Consider the following 18,706-nt stretch of genomic DNA (forward strand, 5'->3'; position numbering starts at 1 on the left):
CGCCTGATACCCAAACCCGATATCAAGCGTCACGCTTCGAGGGCAAAAGGTGCCGGAGAAGTTGAGCCGCCATTGATCGATTGGAGTCAGAAGAGGCCGTGACGGAGCTCGCGAGAAGGGAGGCGGAAGAAACCGGAACCCAAAGAGGGGCCAAAGGGTCAAGCTTGAAAGACATTTTGAAACGGCAGCCACGTCGGAGCCATCTAGGAGAGGCAGCGCGCAACGCAACGCAGAGCGGAGCAGAGCAGAGCGCCGCCTTGTGTGACACCTTGACGGCTTTTTTTTTTGTCTGTGTGCGCGCAGCGTGTCACTTCCTGTGGCGGAGCCGGGCCTGGTGATCGAGAAGGCTTCGGCCGGCCTCCTGGTCCGGTCCAGAATCGGAATCCAACTGGTCTGGAACCTCGAAGACGCCCTGAGCGTACGCACGCACGCACGCTCATGAGATGGCATTTGACGATGCGCTTGAAAGTGAACGACAAGTCAAGTCGACAGTCAACCTCACTGAAGAGAAAAAAAAAAAGAACTCAATGAAATAATCAACCATCCGGTGATGGAACCGGAATGAGGTCAGGCTAAAAAAAACGACTCGATCCGTGTCCACGGGGCAATTGAAGCAAGCGAGGCTTGAATGTCATCCATCAGGCCAATCGCTTTCCATCGAGGGGGGCGAAAAGTGTCACGTTGCGAGGTGGTGGTGGTGGACCCCAAAAAGCAGGCGGGAGGGAGGAGCGGGGTGAACTTGAAGAAGTGTATTGAGAAAACACAGAGAAAACTAAATCCAAAAACAATCACAGTCCAAAGTAGCAAAAAAAAAAAAATAGCAACTGAAGCTAAAACAGAACCGTGACCGAAACAAACCTGACAGCAGTAAAGGAACAGCAAACAAACAAACATGACAGCAGCATAGAGCAAACAATGACCCGACGCCGAGTGTTCGGGCTGGGAGTCCTTTTAAGGCACTAATTACCTAATGACCAACAGGTGTGCAGCTGCAGGGGGAGCCCTACAGCGCCACCTGTTGGTCCCTAAACCCAATCAGCGTGTGTTTCAGATCGAGGTGGACGGCAAATACGAGGGCTCGCTCTGCGGCCTCTGCGGGAACTTTGACGGAATCGACAACGAGTTTGCCAAAGACGGTGAGTGAGCGACACGAAAGGCAAGTCGGCCGATGGCCGGCGTTGACGCGGCGTGCGCTGGGCGCGCAGGAGCGCCGTTTTCCGTCGCCGAATACGCCGCCCGGCACAAAGTCGGCGGACCGGCGGAGACGTGCGACGAAGCCGGAGACGAGCCCGCCCCGCGGCCCGACTGCGGCGACGAGGTCAGCGCTCCCTTTGTCCGAGTCGAGGGCGCCGCGCCCGCCCCCCCCGGCGAGTGACGGGCCGCTGTCCGCTGCGCTTCGCAGGAGTTGTGCGCGCGGCTCTTTTCGAGCGCGGCCTTCGGCGGCTGTCGGAACCTCGTGGACGCCGACGCCTTGGCCCGAGCGTGCGCGTTTGACGTCTGCGCGTCGGGCGAGGATCGGCCGGCTCCGACGGCCCTGTGCCGAAGCGCGTCCGAGCTCTCGCGACAGTGCGCGCGCGCCGGAGGAGCGCCGGGCGCGTGGAGGAACGCCACCTTCTGTCGTGAGTCGCTCCGACGGGCCCGCCTTGACACGGGCAACGTTTTGCGATATTTGCCGATTTTCGTTTCTTCCTTGTGATGGCATTTTTCGTATTTTTGACATATTGCGGTGTTTTGGGGGGCAGCCCACGAGTGCCCGGCCCCAAAGGTCTACGTGGACTGTCTGGCGGCCCCGCCGGGCTCCACCGGGACCGAATGTGAGAGCAGCTGCGCCACCCTGGACACGGCATGCGTAAGTGCGCGCTCGCGCACGTCCGTGCTGCGCAATCGACGGCAATCCCCCCCCCCCCCCCCCCCGGTTTCCAAATGACAGATCAGCCACGGCTGCACGTCGGGGTGCGCCTGTCCCGACGGTCTGGTGTCGGACGGGCTCGGGGGCTGCATCGAGGCCGGCGGATGCCCCTGCGTCCACAACGGCCAGACCTACCGGCCCGGACATGTCCTCCGGGTGGACTGCAACGCCTGGTGGGTTCATTTTGAACTCTCATTTTTGCTCCCCCGCCCCTCCCAAAAAATAAACTAGCAGAAAAGAAAAAGAAATCGTCAACCAGAAAAACAAACAAAAAACAAGCCAAGAATGTTGGACGTCATGTATGTTACTGCCCCCTGGTGGACAACAATTCAAATTTGACTCAAAAGTTGTCAACGGACTGCTGGATTTGTCCTTTGAGCCGCGGCGCCCGATCTCTCTTTTCGTGATGCGCGCGTCTGCCGGGACGAGCCATCACCGACCCGAACACGAACGAAACCGAAAACGAGATACAATGACAAGACGGGAGTTTGTCAACGGGAAATCAGCGCCTACCTTCGCGGGAGACCTGACGCACGGAGAGCCAGCGACGCACTTCCCTCGCGCGTTAAGTGCACAAACGGCGAACGATCGACGCCGGCGTGCACCGTTGGAAAATGCTGCCGCTGGCGCTGCAGGGTGCCATTCTTCGGTGAATTGCACATCAAACAAACGTGGGATGAGAGGCGAACAAATTCAAGAAGATCCATCGCCACGGGTCTGATCGCTAACCGATTCCCGTGATGCCGATCACGAGCCACCGTCACACCCACACCCACACACACACATATAATTTTCGCCGTTGGCTTGGGACCGGTCCGCGGACTACCGGTAGACCGCCAACGACTGGTTAGGCTGCTACATGATTGTCTATGTGTGTGTGTGTGTGTGTGTGTGTGTGTGTGTGTCCGCGCACGCAGCACCTGCGCAGGCAGAAAGTTCACCTGCACCAGCAACGCGTGCGATGCTGTGTGCGCCGTCTATGGCGACGGACATCTCATCACCTTTGACGACAAGAGGATTGACTTTCCGGGACAGTGTGAACACACGCTCGTGCAGGTAACACAACACGCGCTCGTGCATGGAACGCACGTCATGCAAGCAACAAATAAAAAAACATCCACACACGAAGTCGCCAAACGCACGTTCGCACACGACAGTCCCGTCCGTCAACACGTGTCCATACTCCCGAGAGACACTCCTGCAGGAAACACAATACACACTAAGGCGCGTCTGTGTGTGTGTGTGTGTGTGTGTGTGTGTGTGTGTGTGTGTGTGTGTGTGTGTGTGTCAGGACTACTGCGAAGACAACGAGACGGAGGGAAGTTTCCGGATTGTCAGCAAGAACATTGCATGCGGAAGCTCGGCAACCACATCCTGCTCCAAGATGGTGAAGATCTTTGTCCAGGTCGGCCAACGCTTACTTATTACTTTCTCTGAAATGAACCCGCAAGCACATAAGTGCAGGGACACCCCCCACCCCCCGCCAACCCGGTTTTGATTTTGGATTTTATTCACTGAAATTTGCTCCCACTTTTCTTGTCGCAGTTCGGATTTCATCCACGAGAAAAGGATCTTCAACATGTTCTTCAAAGACACTAATTGCCACTCAAAAATCAATCAATCAATAAATAAGTTCCACCAAGTGCACTTTCAATCCCATTTCAATTGCGGTGCGCTTTAATTTTATCCATTCACCCCCCCCCCCCCCAACCATTTCTATTTGAATCACGTTGATGAAAGTGGGCTGCAAAGTACATTTTCACGTCGGCTTGAATAATCATAAGAAAACCTTTATTTGGCCCACAATGGAGAAATTTGCAAGTACACTTCCAGTAGCCTTGACGTCCGGTACGCTTTGGACTCTGATTCTCCCAACGCCGACAGGACGATGAAGAATACCACCTGAGGGAGGAGAAGTTCCACGTCATCCGGAGCCGGCGCCGGCTTTTTCCGCCTCAGGTGCGCCAGATGGGCATCTACACGGTGGTCACCATCGAACCGGGAGTCGTCGTCATGTGGGACAAGAAGACCTCCGTCTTCATCAAACTGGCGCCACGCTATCGGGTCAGACTCATTTTAGCTTCGTTGACACGAAGTCCGCTCGGATCAAATGAACTCCGATTGCATCGGATCAGGTCAGGTTATGTTGGATGAAATGAGATGAGGTTACGTTGGATGAGGTTAGCTAGGCAATCCGACATTCAGACGTGCATGCGGAAAAAGAGGATCGTCTCGAAATTTGGAGTAGAGCAGATCGAGCATATGTTGTCCTGTCACATTTGAACGACGAACGTAAGATCGCCGTCTTCTTGCCGTGACGCAATCAGGAATCCCGGTTGTCCGAGAGGAAAAACGCCGCGGTTGCTGTCCCTCCCCAGGGCAAGGTGTGCGGTCTGTGCGGCAACTATGACGGAAACGTTCGCAACGACCTGGCCAAGCGTTCCGGAGAGAGCGTCGCCGACGCGCTGGCGTTCGCGAGCAGCTGGACGGCCTCGGAGTCCGACTGCCCCGCCGCCGCACGCCTCCGCTCGCCGTCGGACCCGTGCGGCAACAACCGCTACCGCGCGGCGTGGGCGGAGAGGCGCTGCGGCGTCATCATCGGGCCCACCTTTCAGGCCTGCCACTCACGGGTAACTGGAACCGCTTTCCCAATGGATTTCTGACCGGCTTTGTACACGTTCCATAGTCAGTTGATCGACACTCGCCAGGACCTCGCTTGGGGAAAACGATTACTTGGTCGAATTTAGGAAATAGAAATAAGTTGTTCGTGCTCGATTGATTGGATTTCCTTGGATGACGAAAATATTTTGTTTGGGATTTTTCAAAATGACGAACCCAGGTGATGGTTAAAAAGAAAGACAGCGGCCAAGGTTTGACTTCGAGACAACGATTATTTGTCAAATTTACAAAAGAGAATGTTTTTCATGCTTTATTTCCTGTATTTTGTCTCCTTACCTTCGTGGTGACATCAAACTGTTTCATTTGGGATATTCCGAAATGACTTCACAGTTGGCCGTGAAGGAAGTGAATTACGTTTTGTTCCAGGTGGATCCCGGTCCGTACTACGACGCGTGTGTGCGTGACGCGTGCGCGTGCGACAGCAGCGGCGACAGCGAGTGCGCGTGCACGGCGGTGGCGGCCTACTCCAAGGCTTGCGGTGAGGCCGGAGCTTGCGTACGATGGCGGAGGCCCAAATTCTGCCGTAAGTCCTGCGGCAAGCTCTCAATCAAGCCGTCGTTCAGTCGCGAGCTCATCCGCTGATGCGACGTGTTCCATCGCAGCCATCTTTTGCGACTACTACAATGCCCCCGGGGGCTGCGAGTGGCACTACAAGCCGTGTGGAGCTGACTGCATGAAGACTTGCAGGAATCCTTCGGGGAGTTGTTCGCAGCTCATCAGCGGCCTAGAAGGTACACACGTTTGACCGGAACGAATCTGGTGATTCGGGTCCACGCAAGTATTGTCTTGCGGTCCACGGCAATGTGGTGCTCACCCCAAGAAGCGAGTGTTGTCTTGTCTCAGGATGCTACCCAGAGTGTCCTCCCAGTCGTCCGTACTTTGACGAGGACAACATGACGTGTGTATCGTGGGATCGCTGTGGTTGCTATGACAACCGGGACGCCCACTACGACGCGGGCGAGGCGGTTCCTGCTGAGAATTGTCACACTTGGTATACCTCACCACCATATGTTGCATCGACTAGGGCTTCTCAGACTTTTTGTGTCCAAAGGAACCCTGGTAGGATGGAATTTGTCCTCCTCACAGTCCTAATGCCAATGAACATAACATGTGCACGTCTAAATGCCATGGCAGCAATTATTGCTGGTTATTCTGTGGACCTTAAACCCCGCCGGGTCTGGGTGGGGACCCAAGTTTGAGAACCTCTAAAAGAGACGCGCTTTTGATGCTGTGTTAACCACGATCTAATGTTTCTTAAAGCTTGTGTACAGCATCTGGAATAGAGTGTAGCTACACCAGAAGCAGTGAGTAGCTGAAGTGACGGTGCGTCATTGGAATGTTCATTCCTTCCAGTGAATGTGTGATATTTCCCGAATGTCAGGGTGTACGTGCTTCGTCAATGGCAAAACATACACGTACGGCGCCACCATCTACAACACGACGGATGGGCTTGGAAACTGCATCGCAGCGACATGCGGACCCAACGGGACTGTGAGCCGCGAGGTTTATCCATGTTTCACAATCGTCGGCCCTACACCGCACACCTCGCCGCTCAACTTCAGCACATTGGGAATGACGACAGATGGTATGAACAACAACGGTTGATAGTTGAATGTTGATAACGAGTCGCATTGTTGACAATCTGATTGTTTTACAGGTGTTACTTTGACAGCTACAACTGCAAAGTTAACCACGGACCGAACCACACATGATGAAAAATCAACAGGAAAAGATGAAAAAACAGTGGGAACAATTGGGCAAGTTGGCATCCCTACCACACATGTCGGGAAAACTCCATCCACTGGAACGGATTTGACAACAACTACCGGATCCAAAGGACCAACCTCCCAGCAGTCTGTGGTTACCACAACTACCACCAGACCTGGAGAAACAACCGTGACAGAGGGAACCACATTCAAGAGTAAAACAACACCCAGAGTCACCTCTGGGCCAACGACCACATCTACGACAGTTGTTGGTGAAATGACAACAGAGACACAATACACGGGTGCAACATCCCAACCCGATTTTCGTACCTCGACGATAAATGTTCCAACAACACCCAGGGGGGGAACTACTGCTCGACGTGGAGAAACAACTACAAGTGAGGAAACAACTGGACAAGGTGAGACAATGAGACCTGGATTCACCACTGGCCCAACCACCGCCTCAACCACCGTTGTCGGGAAAACTACATCCACTGGACCAGATTATACCACAAAAACTGCCAAATCCAAAGTCCCAACCTTCCAACAGTCTGTGGTTCCAGCAATTACCAACAGACCTGGAGTAACAACCACAGCAGAGGGAACCACAGTCAAGAGTAAAACAACACCCAGAGTCACCGCTGGGCCAGCGACCACGTCTTCGACAAGTGTTGGTGAAACAACAACAGCGACACAATACACGGGTGCAACATCCCAACCCTATTTTAAGACCACGGCTATCAATATTCCAACAAGCAAGGGGGGAACTTCTGCTCAACCCAGAGAAACAACTCCAAGTGAGAAAACAAGTGGACGAGGTGAGACAACGAGACCTGGATTCACCACTGGTCCAACAACCACCTCAACCACCATTGTGGTGAAACCTCCATCCACTGGACCAGATTTTACCACAAAAACTGCCAAATCCAAAGGCCCTACCTCCCAACACTCTGTGGTTCCCACAACTACCAACAGACCTGGAGAAACAACCATGGCTGAGGGAACCACCATCAAGAGTAAAACAATACCCAGAGTCACCGCTGGGCCAGCAACCACGTCTCCGACAGTTGTTGGTGAAACAACAGCAACACAATACACAGGCGCAACATCCCAACCCTATTTTAGTACCACGACTATCAATGTTCCAACACCAACCAAGGGCAAAACTACTGCTCGACCCAGAGAAACAACTACAAGTGAGAAAACAACTGGAGGAGGTGAGACAACGAGACCTGGATTCACCACTGGTCCAACAACCACCTCAACCAGCATTGCGGGGAAACCTCCATCCACTGGACCACATTTTACAACAATTACCGGATCCAAAGGACCAACCTCCCAACAGTCTGTGGTTACCACAACTACCACCAGACCCGGACAAACAACCACAGCAGAGGGAACCTCAGTCAAGAGTGAAACAACACCAGGAGTCACCACAAGGCCAGCAACCACGTCTCCGACAGTTGTTGGTGAAACAACAGCGACACAATACACAGGCGCAACATCCCAACCCTATTTTAGTACCACGACTATCAATGTTCCAACAACACCCAGGGGGAGAACTACTGCTCGACGTGGAGAAACAACTACCATTGAGGAAACAACTGGACAAGGTGAGACAATGAGACCTAGATTCACCACTGGCCCAACCACCGCCTCAACCACCGTTGTAGGGAAAACTCCATCCACTGGACCAGATTTTTCCACAAAAACTGCCAAATCCAAAGTCCCAACCTCCCAACAGTCTGTGGTTCCCACAATTACCAACAGACCTGGAGAAACAACCACAGCAGAGGGAACCACAGTCAAGAGTAAAACAACACCCAGAGTCACCGCTGGGCCAGCGACGACGTCTTCGACAAGTGTTGGTGAAACAACAACAGCGACACAATACACAGGTGCAACATCCCAACCCTATTTTAGTACCACGGCTATCAATGTTCCAACAAGCAAGGGGGGAACTTCTGCTCGACCCAGAGAAACAGCTCCAAGTGAGAAAACAACTGGACGAGGTGAGACAATGAGACCTGGATTCACCACTGGTCCAACAACCACCTCAACCACCGTTGAAGGGAAACCTCCATCCACTGGACCAGATTTTACCACAAAAACTGCCAAATCCAAAGTGCCAACCTCCCAACACTCTGTGGTTACTACAACAACCAACAGACCTGGAGAAACAACCGCGGCAGAGGGAACCACCATCAAGAGTAAAACAATACCCAGAGTCACCGCTGGGCCAGCAACCACGTCTCCGACAGTTGTTGGTGAAACAACTGCGACACAAGACACAGGCGCAACATCCCAACCCTATTTTAGTACCACGACTATCAATGTTCCAACACCAACCAAGGGCAAAACTACTGCTCGACCCAGAGAAACAACTACAAGTGAGAAAAGAACTGGACGAGGTGAGACAACGAGACCTGGATTCACTACTGGTCCAACAATCACCTCAACCACCATTGTGGTGAGACCTCCATCCACTGGACCAGATTTAACCACAAAAACTGCCAAATCCGAAGTCCCAACCTCCCAACAGTCTGTGGTTCCCACAATTACCAACAGACCTGGAGAAACAACCGCAGCAGAGGGAACCACAGTCAAGAGTGAAACAACACCAGGAGTCACCGCTGGGCCGGCGACCACGTCTATGACAGTTGTTGGTGAAACGACAAAAACGACACAATACACAGGAGCAATATCCCAACCCTATTTTCGTACCTCAACGATAAATGTTCCAACAACACCTAAGGGGGGAACTACTGCTCGACGCGGAGAAACAACGACAAGTGAAGAAACAACTGGACGAGGTGAGACAATGATATCTGGATTCACCACTGGCCCAACCACCACCTCAACCACCATTGTCGGGAAAACTCCATCCACTGGACCAGACTTTACCACAAAAACTGCCAAATCCAAAGTTCCAACCTCCCATCACTCTGCGGTTACCACAACTATCAACAGACCTGGAGAAACAACCAGGGCAGAGGGAACCACAGTCAAGAGTGAAACAACACCCAGAGTCACCGCTGGGCCAGCGACAACATCTACGACAGTTGTTGGTGAAACAACAACAGCAACACGAAACACGGGAGCAACATCCCAACCCTATTTTAGGACCACGGCTATCAATGTTCCAACACCAACCAAGGGCGAAACTACTGTTCGACGCGGAGAAACAACTAAAAGTGAGAAAACAACTGGACGAGGTGAGACAACGAGACCTGGATTCACCACTGGTCCAACAACCACCTCAACCACCATTGTGGTGAAACCTCCATCCACTGGACCAGATTTTACCACAAAAACTGCCAAATCCAAAGGCCCTACCTCCCAACACTCTGTGGTTCCCACAACTACCAACAGACCTGGAGAAACAACCATGGCTGAGGGAACCACCATCAAGAGTAAAACAATACCCAGAGTCACCGCTGGGCCAGCAACCACGTCTCCGACAGTTGTTGGTGAAACAACAGCAACACAATACACAGGCGCAACATCCCAACCCTATTTTAGTACCACGACTATCAATGTTCCAACACCAACCAAGGGCAAAACTACTGCTCGACCCAGAGAAACAACTACAAGTGAGAAAACAACTGGAGGAGGTGAGACAACGAGACCTGGATTCACCACTGGTCCAACAACCACCTCAACCAGCATTGTGGGGAAACCTCCATCCACTGGACCACATTTTACAACAATTACCGGATCCAAAGGACCAACCTCCCAACAGTCTGTGGTTACCACAACTACCACCAGACCCGGACAAACAACCACAGCAGAGGGAACCTCAGTCAAGAGTGAAACAACACCAGGAGTCACCACAAGGCCAGCGACCACGTCTATGACAGTTGGTGAAACGACAATAACGACACAATACACAGGAGCAACATCCCAACCCGATTTTCGTACCTCGACGATAAATGTTCCAACAACACCCAGGGGGAGAACTACTGCTCGACGTGGAGAAACAACTACCATTGAGGAAACAACTGGACAAGGTGAGACAATGAGACCTAGATTCACCACTGGCCCAACCACCGCCTCAACCACCGTTGTAGGGAAAACTCCATCCACTGGACCAGATTTTTCCACAAAAACTGCCAAATCCAAAGTCCCAACCTCCCAACAGTCTGTGGTTCCCACAATTACCAACAGACCTGGAGAAACAACCACAGCAGAGGGAACCACAGTCAAGAGTAAAACAACACCCAGAGTCACCGCTGGGCCAGCGACGACGTCTTCGACAAGTGTTGGTGAAACAACAACAGCGACACAATACACAGGTGCAACATCCCAACCCTATTTTAGTACCACGGCTATCAATGTTCCAACAAGCAAGGGGGGAACTTCTGCTCGACCCAGAGAAACAGCTCCAAGTGAGAAAACAACTGGACGAGGTGAGACAATGAGACCTGGATTCACCACTGGTCCAACAACCACCTCAACCACCGTTGAAGGGAAACCTCCATCCACTGGACCAGATTTTACCACAAAAACTGCCAAATCCAAAGTGCCAACCTCCCAACACTCTGTGGTTACTACAACAACCAACAGACCTGGAGAAACAACCGCGGCAGAGGGAACCACCATCAAGAGTAAAACAATACCCAGAGTCACCGCTGGGCCAGCAACCACGTCTCCGACAGTTGTTGGTGAAACAACTGCGACACAAGACACAGGCGCAACATCCCAACCCTATTTTAGTACCACGACTATCAATGTTCCAACACCAACCAAGGGCAAAACTACTGCTCGACCCAGAGAAACAACTACAAGTGAGAAAAGAACTGGACGAGGTGAGACAACGAGACCTGGATTCACTACTGGTCCAACAATCACCTCAACCACCATTGTGGTGAGACCTCCATCCACTGGACCAGATTTAACCACAAAAACTGCCAAATCCGAAGTCCCAACCTCCCAACAGTCTGTGGTTCCCACAATTACCAACAGACCTGGAGAAACAACCGCAGCAGAGGGAACCACAGTCAAGAGTGAAACAACACCAGGAGTCACCGCTGGGCCGGCGACCACGTCTATGACAGTTGTTGGTGAAACGACAAAAACGACACAATACACAGGAGCAATATCCCAACCCTATTTTCGTACCTCAACGATAAATGTTCCAACAACACCTAAGGGGGGAACTACTGCTCGACGCGGAGAAACAACGACAAGTGAAGAAACAACTGGACGAGGTGAGACAATGATATCTGGATTCACCACTGGCCCAACCACCACCTCAACCACCATTGTCGGGAAAACTCCATCCACTGGACCAGACTTTACCACAAAAACTGCCAAATCCAAAGTTCCAACCTCCCATCACTCTGCGGTTACCACAACTATCAACAGACCTGGAGAAACAACCAGGGCAGAGGGAACCACAGTCAAGAGTGAAACAACACCCAGAGTCACCGCTGGGCCAGCGACAACATCTACGACAGTTGTTGGTGAAACAACAACAGCAACACGAAACACGGGAGCAACATCCCAACCCTATTTTAGGACCACGGCTATCAATGTTCCAACACCAACCAAGGGCGAAACTACTGTTCGACGCGGAGAAACAACTAAAAGTGAGAAAACAACTGGACGAGGTGAGACAACGAGACCTGGATTCACCACTGGTCCAACAACCACCTCAACCACCATTGTGGTGAAACCTCCATCCACTGGACCAGATTTTACCACAAAAACTGCCAAATCCAAAGGCCCTACCTCCCAACACTCTGTGGCTCCCACAACTACCAACAGACCTGGAGAAACAACCATGGCTGAGGGAACCACCATCAAGAGTAAAACAATACCCAGAGTCACCGCTGGGCCAGCAACCACGTCTCCGACAGTTGTTGGTGAAACAACAGCAACACAATACACAGGCGCAACATCCCAACCCTATTTTAGTACCACGACTATCAATGTTCCAACACCAACCAAGGGCAAAACTACTGCTCGACCCAGAGAAACAACTACAAGTGAGAAAACAACTGGAGGAGGTGAGACAACGAGACCTGGATTCACCACTGGTCCAACAACCACCTCAACCAGCATTGTGGGGAAACCTCCATCCACTGGACCACATTTTACAACAATTACCGGATCCAAAGGACCAACCTCCCAACAGTCTGTGGTTACCACAACTACCACCAGACCCGGACAAACAACCACAGCAGAGGGAACCTCAGTCAAGAGTGAAACAACACCAGGAGTCACCACAAGGCCAGCGACCACGTCTATGACAGTTGGTGAAACGACAATAACGACACAATACACAGGAGCAACATCCCAACCCGATTTTCGTACCTCGACGATAAATGTTCCAACAACACCCAGGGGGAGAACTACTGCTCGACGTGGAGAAACAACTACCATTGAGGAAACAACTGGACAAGGTGAGACAATGAGACCTAGATTCACCACTGGCCCAACCACCGCCTCAACCACCGTTGTAGGGAAAACTCCATCCACTGGACCAGATTTTTCCACAAAAACTGCCAAATCCAAAGTCCCAACCTCCCAACAGTCTGTGGTTCCCACAATTACCAACAGACCTGGAGAAACAACCACAGCAGAGGGAACCACAGTCAAGAGTAAAACAACACCCAGAGTCACCGCTGGGCCAGCGACGACGTCTTCGACAAGTGTTGGTGAAACAACAACAGCGACACAATACACAGGTGCAACATCCCAACCCTATTTTAGTACCACGGCTATCAATGTTCCAACAAGCAAGGGGGGAACTTCTGCTCGACCCAGAGAAACAGCTCCAAGTGAGAAAACAACTGGACGAGGTGAGACAATGAGACCTGGATTCACCACTGGTCCAACAACCACCTCAACCACCGTTGAAGGGAAACCTCCATCCACTGGACCAGATTTTACCACAAAAACTGCCAAATCCAAAGTGCCAACCTCCCAACACTCTGTGGTTACTACAACAACCAACAGACCTGGAGAAACAACCGCGGCAGAGGGAACCACCATCAAGAGTAAAACAATACCCAGAGTCACCGCTGGGCCAGCAACCACGTCTCCGACAGTTGTTGGTGAAACAACTGCGACACAAGACACAGGCGCAACATCCCAACCCTATTTTAGTACCACGACTATCAATGTTCCAACACCAACCAAGGGCAAAACTACTGCTCGACCCAGAGAAACAACTACAAGTGAGAAAAGAACTGGACGAGGTGAGACAACGAGACCTGGATTCACTACTGGTCCAACAATCACCTCAACCACCATTGTGGTGAGACCTCCATCCACTGGACCAGATTTAACCACAAAAACTGCCAAATCCGAAGTCCCAACCTCCCAACAGTCTGTGGTTCCCACAATTACCAACAGACCTGGAGAAACAACCGCAGCAGAGGGAACCACAGTCAAGAGTGAAACAACACCAGGAGTCACCGCTGGGCCGGCGACCACGTCTATGACAGTTGTTGGTGAAACGACAAAAACGACACAATACACAGGAGCAATATCCCAACCCTATTTTCGTACCTCAACGATAAATGTTCCAACAACACCTAAGGGGGGAACTACTGCTCGACGCGGAGAAACAACGACAAGTGAAGAAACAACTGGACGAGGTGAGACAATGATATCTGGATTCACCACTGGCCCAACCACCACCTCAACCACCATTGTCGGGAAAACTCCATCCACTGGACCAGACTTTACCACAAAAACTGCCAAATCCAAAGTTCCAACCTCCCATCACTCTGCGGTTACCACAACTATCAACAGACCTGGAGAAACAACCAGGGCAGAGGGAACCACAGTCAAGAGTGAAACAACACCCAGAGTCACCGCTGGGCCAGCGACAACATCTACGACAGTTGTTGGTGAAACAACAACAGCAACACGAAACACGGGAGCAACATCCCAACCCTATTTTAGGACCACGGCTATCAATGTTCCAACACCAACCAAGGGCGAAACTACTGTTCGACGCGGAGAAACAACTAAAAGTGAGAAAACAACTGGACGAGGTGAGACAACGAGACCTAGATTCACCACTGGTCCAACCACCACCTCAACCACCGTTGTAGGGAAAACTCCATCCACTGGACCACATTTTACAACTACCGGATCCAAAGAACCAACCTCCCAACAGCCTGTGGTTACCACAACTACCACCAGACCCGGAGAAACAACCGCAGCAGAGGGAACCACAGTTAAGAGTGAAACAACACCCAGAGTCACCGCTGGGCCAGCGACCACGTCTATGACAGTTGTTGGTGAAACAACAGCAACACAATACACAGGCGCAACATCCCAACCCTATTTTCGTACCTCGACGATAAATGTTCCAACAACACCCAAGGGGGGAACTACTGCTCAACGCGGTGAAACAACTACCAGTGAGGAAACAACTGGACGAGGTGAGACAACGAGACCTGGATTTCGCACTGGCCCAACCACCAACTCAACTACCGTTGTAGGGAAAACTCCATCCACTGGACCAGATTTTACCACAAAAACTGCCAAATCCAAAGGCCCTACCTCCCAACACTCTGTGGTTCCCACAACTACCAACAGACCTGGAGAAACAACCATGGCTGAGGGAACCACCATCAAGAGTAAAACAATACCCAGAGTCACCGCTGGGCCAGCAACCACGTCTCCGACAGTTGTTGGTGAAACAACAGCAACACAATACACAGGCGCAACATCCCAACCCTATTTTAGTACCACGACTAACAATGTGCCAACAACACACAAGGGGGGAGCTACTGCTCGACGTGGAGAAACAACTAAAAGTGAGAAAACAACTGGACGCGGTGAGACAACGAGACCTGGATTCACTGCTGGCCCAACCACCACCTCAACCACCGTTGAAGGGAAAACTCCATCCACTGGACCAGATTTTACAACAACTACCGAAACCAAAGGACCAACCTCCCAACACTCTGTGGTTCCCACAACTACCAACAGACCTGGAGAAACAACCACGGCAGAGGGAACCACCGTCAAGAGTAAAACAATACCCAGAGTCACCGCTGGGCCAGCAACCACGTCTCCGACAGTTGTTGGTGAAACAACAGCGACACAATACACAGGCGCAACATCCCAACCCTATTTTAGTACCACGACTATCAATGTTCCAACACCAACCAAGGGCAAAACTACTGCTCAACCCAGAGAAACAACTACAAGTGAGAAAACAACTGGACGAGGTGAGACAATGAGACCTGGAATCACCACTGGTCCAACAACCACCTCAACCACCGTTGAAGGGAAACCTCCATCCACTGGACCAGATTTTACCACAAAAACTGCCAAATCCAAAGTCCCAACCTCCCAACACTCTGTGATTACCACAACTACCAACAGACCCGGAAAAAAAACCACGGCCGAGGGAACCACAGTGAAGAATAAAGCAACACCCAGAGTCACCGCTGGGCCAGCGACCACGTCTATGACAGTTGTTGGTGAAACGACAAAAACGACACAATACACAGGCGCAACATCCCAACCCTATTTCCGTACCTCGACGATAAATGTTCCAACAACACCCAAGGGGGGAACTACTGCTCGACGCGGTGAGACAACAAGACCTGGATTCACCACTGGCCCAACCACCGTTGAAGGGAAAACTCCATCCACTGGACCAGATTTTACAACAACTACCGAATCCAAAGGACCAACCTCCCAACAGTCTGTGGTTACCACAACTACCACCACACCTGGAGAAACAACCGTGACAGAGGGAACCACATTCAAGAGTAAAACAACACGCAGAGTCACCTCTGGGCCAACGACCACATCTACTACAGCTGTTGGTGAAACGATAAAAGCGACACAATACACGGGAGCCACATCCCAACCTTTTCATAGTACCACCAGAATACCCTCAACCACTGAGGGTGTTTTCCTTGGAGAACCACAAACAACAGTTGTGATTACAAATCCTTCAGTCGTAGACACCACTGATTTGACTCCAACGCATGTTCTTGGGACCACAATTATCAGACCCATAACACAAACCCTTGCCGGCACTGAGACTGTGTACACAAGTCCAACAAGCACGACCGGGCGAGACAGGAACACAGCCTCCACCTCTTCTCTCCCAGTCAATCCAAAGTTGTGTTCCTGTTTTTTCAACGGGACTCAGTACCATCCTGGTAGGTCACCCTGCCTTTGCAGTGGTACCTTGACCTCCGGGTTTATCGAGGCTTCCGAAATGCCCGTGCTCGAGCGAAGTGAAAATGCAGTGGCCGTTTACTGAACGGGGCCCGGGCTCGTGCAGGGCTCCCACTGGGCCAGGCTCCTTTACAGCAGCACACAAATAGAACATGACGTGCGCGCCTGCGTGACTTTTGAATCACTGATTATATCTCATAGCAGTTGATTTCTTAACATTCTCCTTTTGAAAATGTTATCATATTCACATGTACAGTATATTGTGCACTCGAGTCCTCTTTAAAAACAAAGGAAACATGCAACAAGTCAAGGTATCGCCATCGCTTGAATATGGATAAAATGCAACATTCCCAACAAGCTCGAGATGTTCATTTTTGTGCATTTGCAGGTGAGTTTGTGTACAACGCGAGCGACGGTTTTGGCTGGTGTTTTGTGGCGTATTGCAACGCATCCTGTCAAGTGGAGACACGACCCGGGCTCTGCCCGACGCTCGCCCCCGACACCACCGGCTGCGTCGTGCTCACTCCCGACAACGCTTCGCACATCGTAGAGGTGACACGAATACGCGCACACAAAACGACGACGCGAGCACAAGGACACCGCCGTCATGTGTGGGCGTGCGTTTGTTTGGCACGCGTGCAGGTGAACAGCACGTGGGTGTGGCCCGGCGACGCCTGTATGACGTTCACGTGCCAGCGCGTCAACGGGCACCTGCACACCAAGGAGACCAAGACCACTTGCCCCGCTTTCAACCCGCTGGACTGCCGACCCGTAAGTCACAACCACCCCTACCCCGCCGAACGCCGCCACACCGTTTCATCGTTTGATTCAGTCATTTCAGTAGTCCCAATTCAAGCAAGCGCGGGGAACGACGTGGCGAGGAAAAATAATCCTAATAAAGTTTTGCTCCAGTTCCGCAACCGACTCAGAATGGGTTCATTCTGCACTCCTACACTGACCCCAAAGCAAAAACCGATGCGTCAAACTCGCGACGCGAGAAGGCGACGGCGTTGCCCGTCGCATGACGTCATTGTCGCGGGGCTTCGTTTTCAGTGCCATCTTCGCGAACAAGCGAATCGCTCTTGATCGTTAAGCTTCACGTTGCAGGGCAGCGAGACCACCGACGTCAACGGCTGCTGTCGACGTTGTAAGTTTTCCTCTTTTTATTTATTTTTTAACTGAAGTGGTCGTGACGTCAGACACCGATGTAATGTGCAATGCACTTGTTTTAGGTGAGCTGCGCAACGTGTGCCAAGTGCGGACGCGAGCCACCGTCCTGGAGGTGAACGGCTGTCGCAGCGCCGGACCCGTCGACGTCACTTCCTGCGCCGGGCAATGCGAGAGCTCGTCCACGTGAGTCGCCGCCGGCGCTGCGGGTCGGCCTCGTTTACGACGACGGTTCGATCGAGGCCGAGATGACGGCCTGACGTGGCCGAACGCGATCGGGCCGGGCAATCAATCGTCAACAATTGCATGATCGGAGATTGACGGCCACGCAGCTGGCTGTCGAGCCCCGCCCGCCGCCCCAAAAACGTTCCGAGTTCAAAGCCCCGATTTTTCGGGGTTGTTGAAAATGAACTTTTGGAATTTCTGAAAACACCCCGCCCCATAGTAGGGCGAAAAAGGGCAGGCAATTGATTAACTCATTCACTCCCAAAGACGTTTTTCAACGTCTTTTCAGACTCGGTCTAGAATTGACTGGTACCGAACGAGTTAATTGGCCAGCCGATTCAGGAAAAGTGACGAGGTCGAGAAAGTCCTTTCTTTTTGGGGCCGGCGAAGAACTGCACTGCCGCCATCGTTTCTAATGTGATTTGGGCCAACCGTCAAATTGCAGGTACTCGGCGGCCGCCGACGCCATGACTCGCCGGTGCCAGTGCTGCCGAGAGAGCGCCACCAGCCGGCGGCCGGTGGAGCTGACCTGCCCCGACGGATCCAGGCTGCGGCACAGCGCCATCGTGGTGGAAGCGTGTCGCTGCGGCACCGCGGCCTGCCTCGAGGAGCTGCCGGGACCGTGAGCCGGCCGGCGCTCCCGCTCGGTCTTCCCGCCAATTCCCGCTTCGGAAAACATTTGGGCAATAAACGCATCGAGAAATGACTCGGTGGATGCGGTTTCAAGATTCGTATTTGTCTTCCTGTCACGAGACGACAATATGTGACGATACAATGCGACTTGAGTTCTGTCGCGCGCGTCACAACAGCTGCGGCCGGAACGACGCGCTTTACAAATCACATCGAGAGACCAAGA

At 52.1% G+C, this 18,706-nt stretch overlaps 2 protein-coding genes across 4 annotated transcripts; both read left to right on the forward strand.

Annotated features, from left to right (window-relative positions):
• The first annotated feature begins 980 nt into the window (after nt 1-980).
• On the forward strand, nt 981-5,900 carry LOC147208160 (mucin-2). The gene is made up of 12 exons (XM_086106502.1): nt 981-1,318; nt 1,403-1,619; nt 1,743-1,849; nt 1,931-2,082; nt 2,827-2,965; nt 3,201-3,314; nt 3,794-3,973; nt 4,288-4,539; nt 4,955-5,111; nt 5,191-5,319; nt 5,432-5,579; nt 5,849-5,900. Exons 1-12 carry the CDS (start codon nt 1,169-1,171, stop codon nt 5,898-5,900), a joined length of 1,797 nt encoding a protein of 598 aa, XP_085962628.1. The 5' UTR covers nt 981-1,168.
• A 120-nt stretch (nt 5,901-6,020) lies between these two features.
• LOC147208161 (intestinal mucin-like protein) lies at nt 6,021-18,572 on the forward strand. 3 transcript variants are annotated; one of them, XM_086108050.1, is made up of 7 exons: nt 6,021-6,173; nt 6,246-16,439; nt 16,847-17,010; nt 17,101-17,229; nt 17,566-17,605; nt 17,691-17,811; nt 18,296-18,572. In XM_086108050.1, exons 1-7 carry the CDS (start codon nt 6,161-6,163, stop codon nt 18,474-18,476), a joined length of 10,842 nt encoding a protein of 3,613 aa, XP_085964176.1. In that variant the 5' UTR covers nt 6,021-6,160; the 3' UTR covers nt 18,477-18,572. The 3 variants fall into 3 exon arrangements, with proteins under 3 accessions (XP_085964176.1, XP_085964177.1, XP_085964178.1); XM_086108052.1 differs by lacking the exons at nt 6,021-6,173; nt 6,246-16,439 and adding an exon at nt 16,475-16,769; XM_086108051.1 differs by lacking the exons at nt 17,691-17,811; nt 18,296-18,572 and having other exon boundaries at nt 17,512-17,610.
• Nucleotides 18,573-18,706: the final 134 nt, after the last annotated feature.

The sequence above is a fragment of the Hippocampus guttulatus genome, chromosome 3 (assembly GCF_054856545.1).
Source record: "Hippocampus guttulatus isolate MCC_2025c chromosome 3, RoL_Hgut_1.0, whole genome shotgun sequence".
In the NCBI taxonomy this organism is placed as follows: Eukaryota; Metazoa; Chordata; class Actinopteri; order Syngnathiformes; family Syngnathidae; genus Hippocampus; species Hippocampus guttulatus.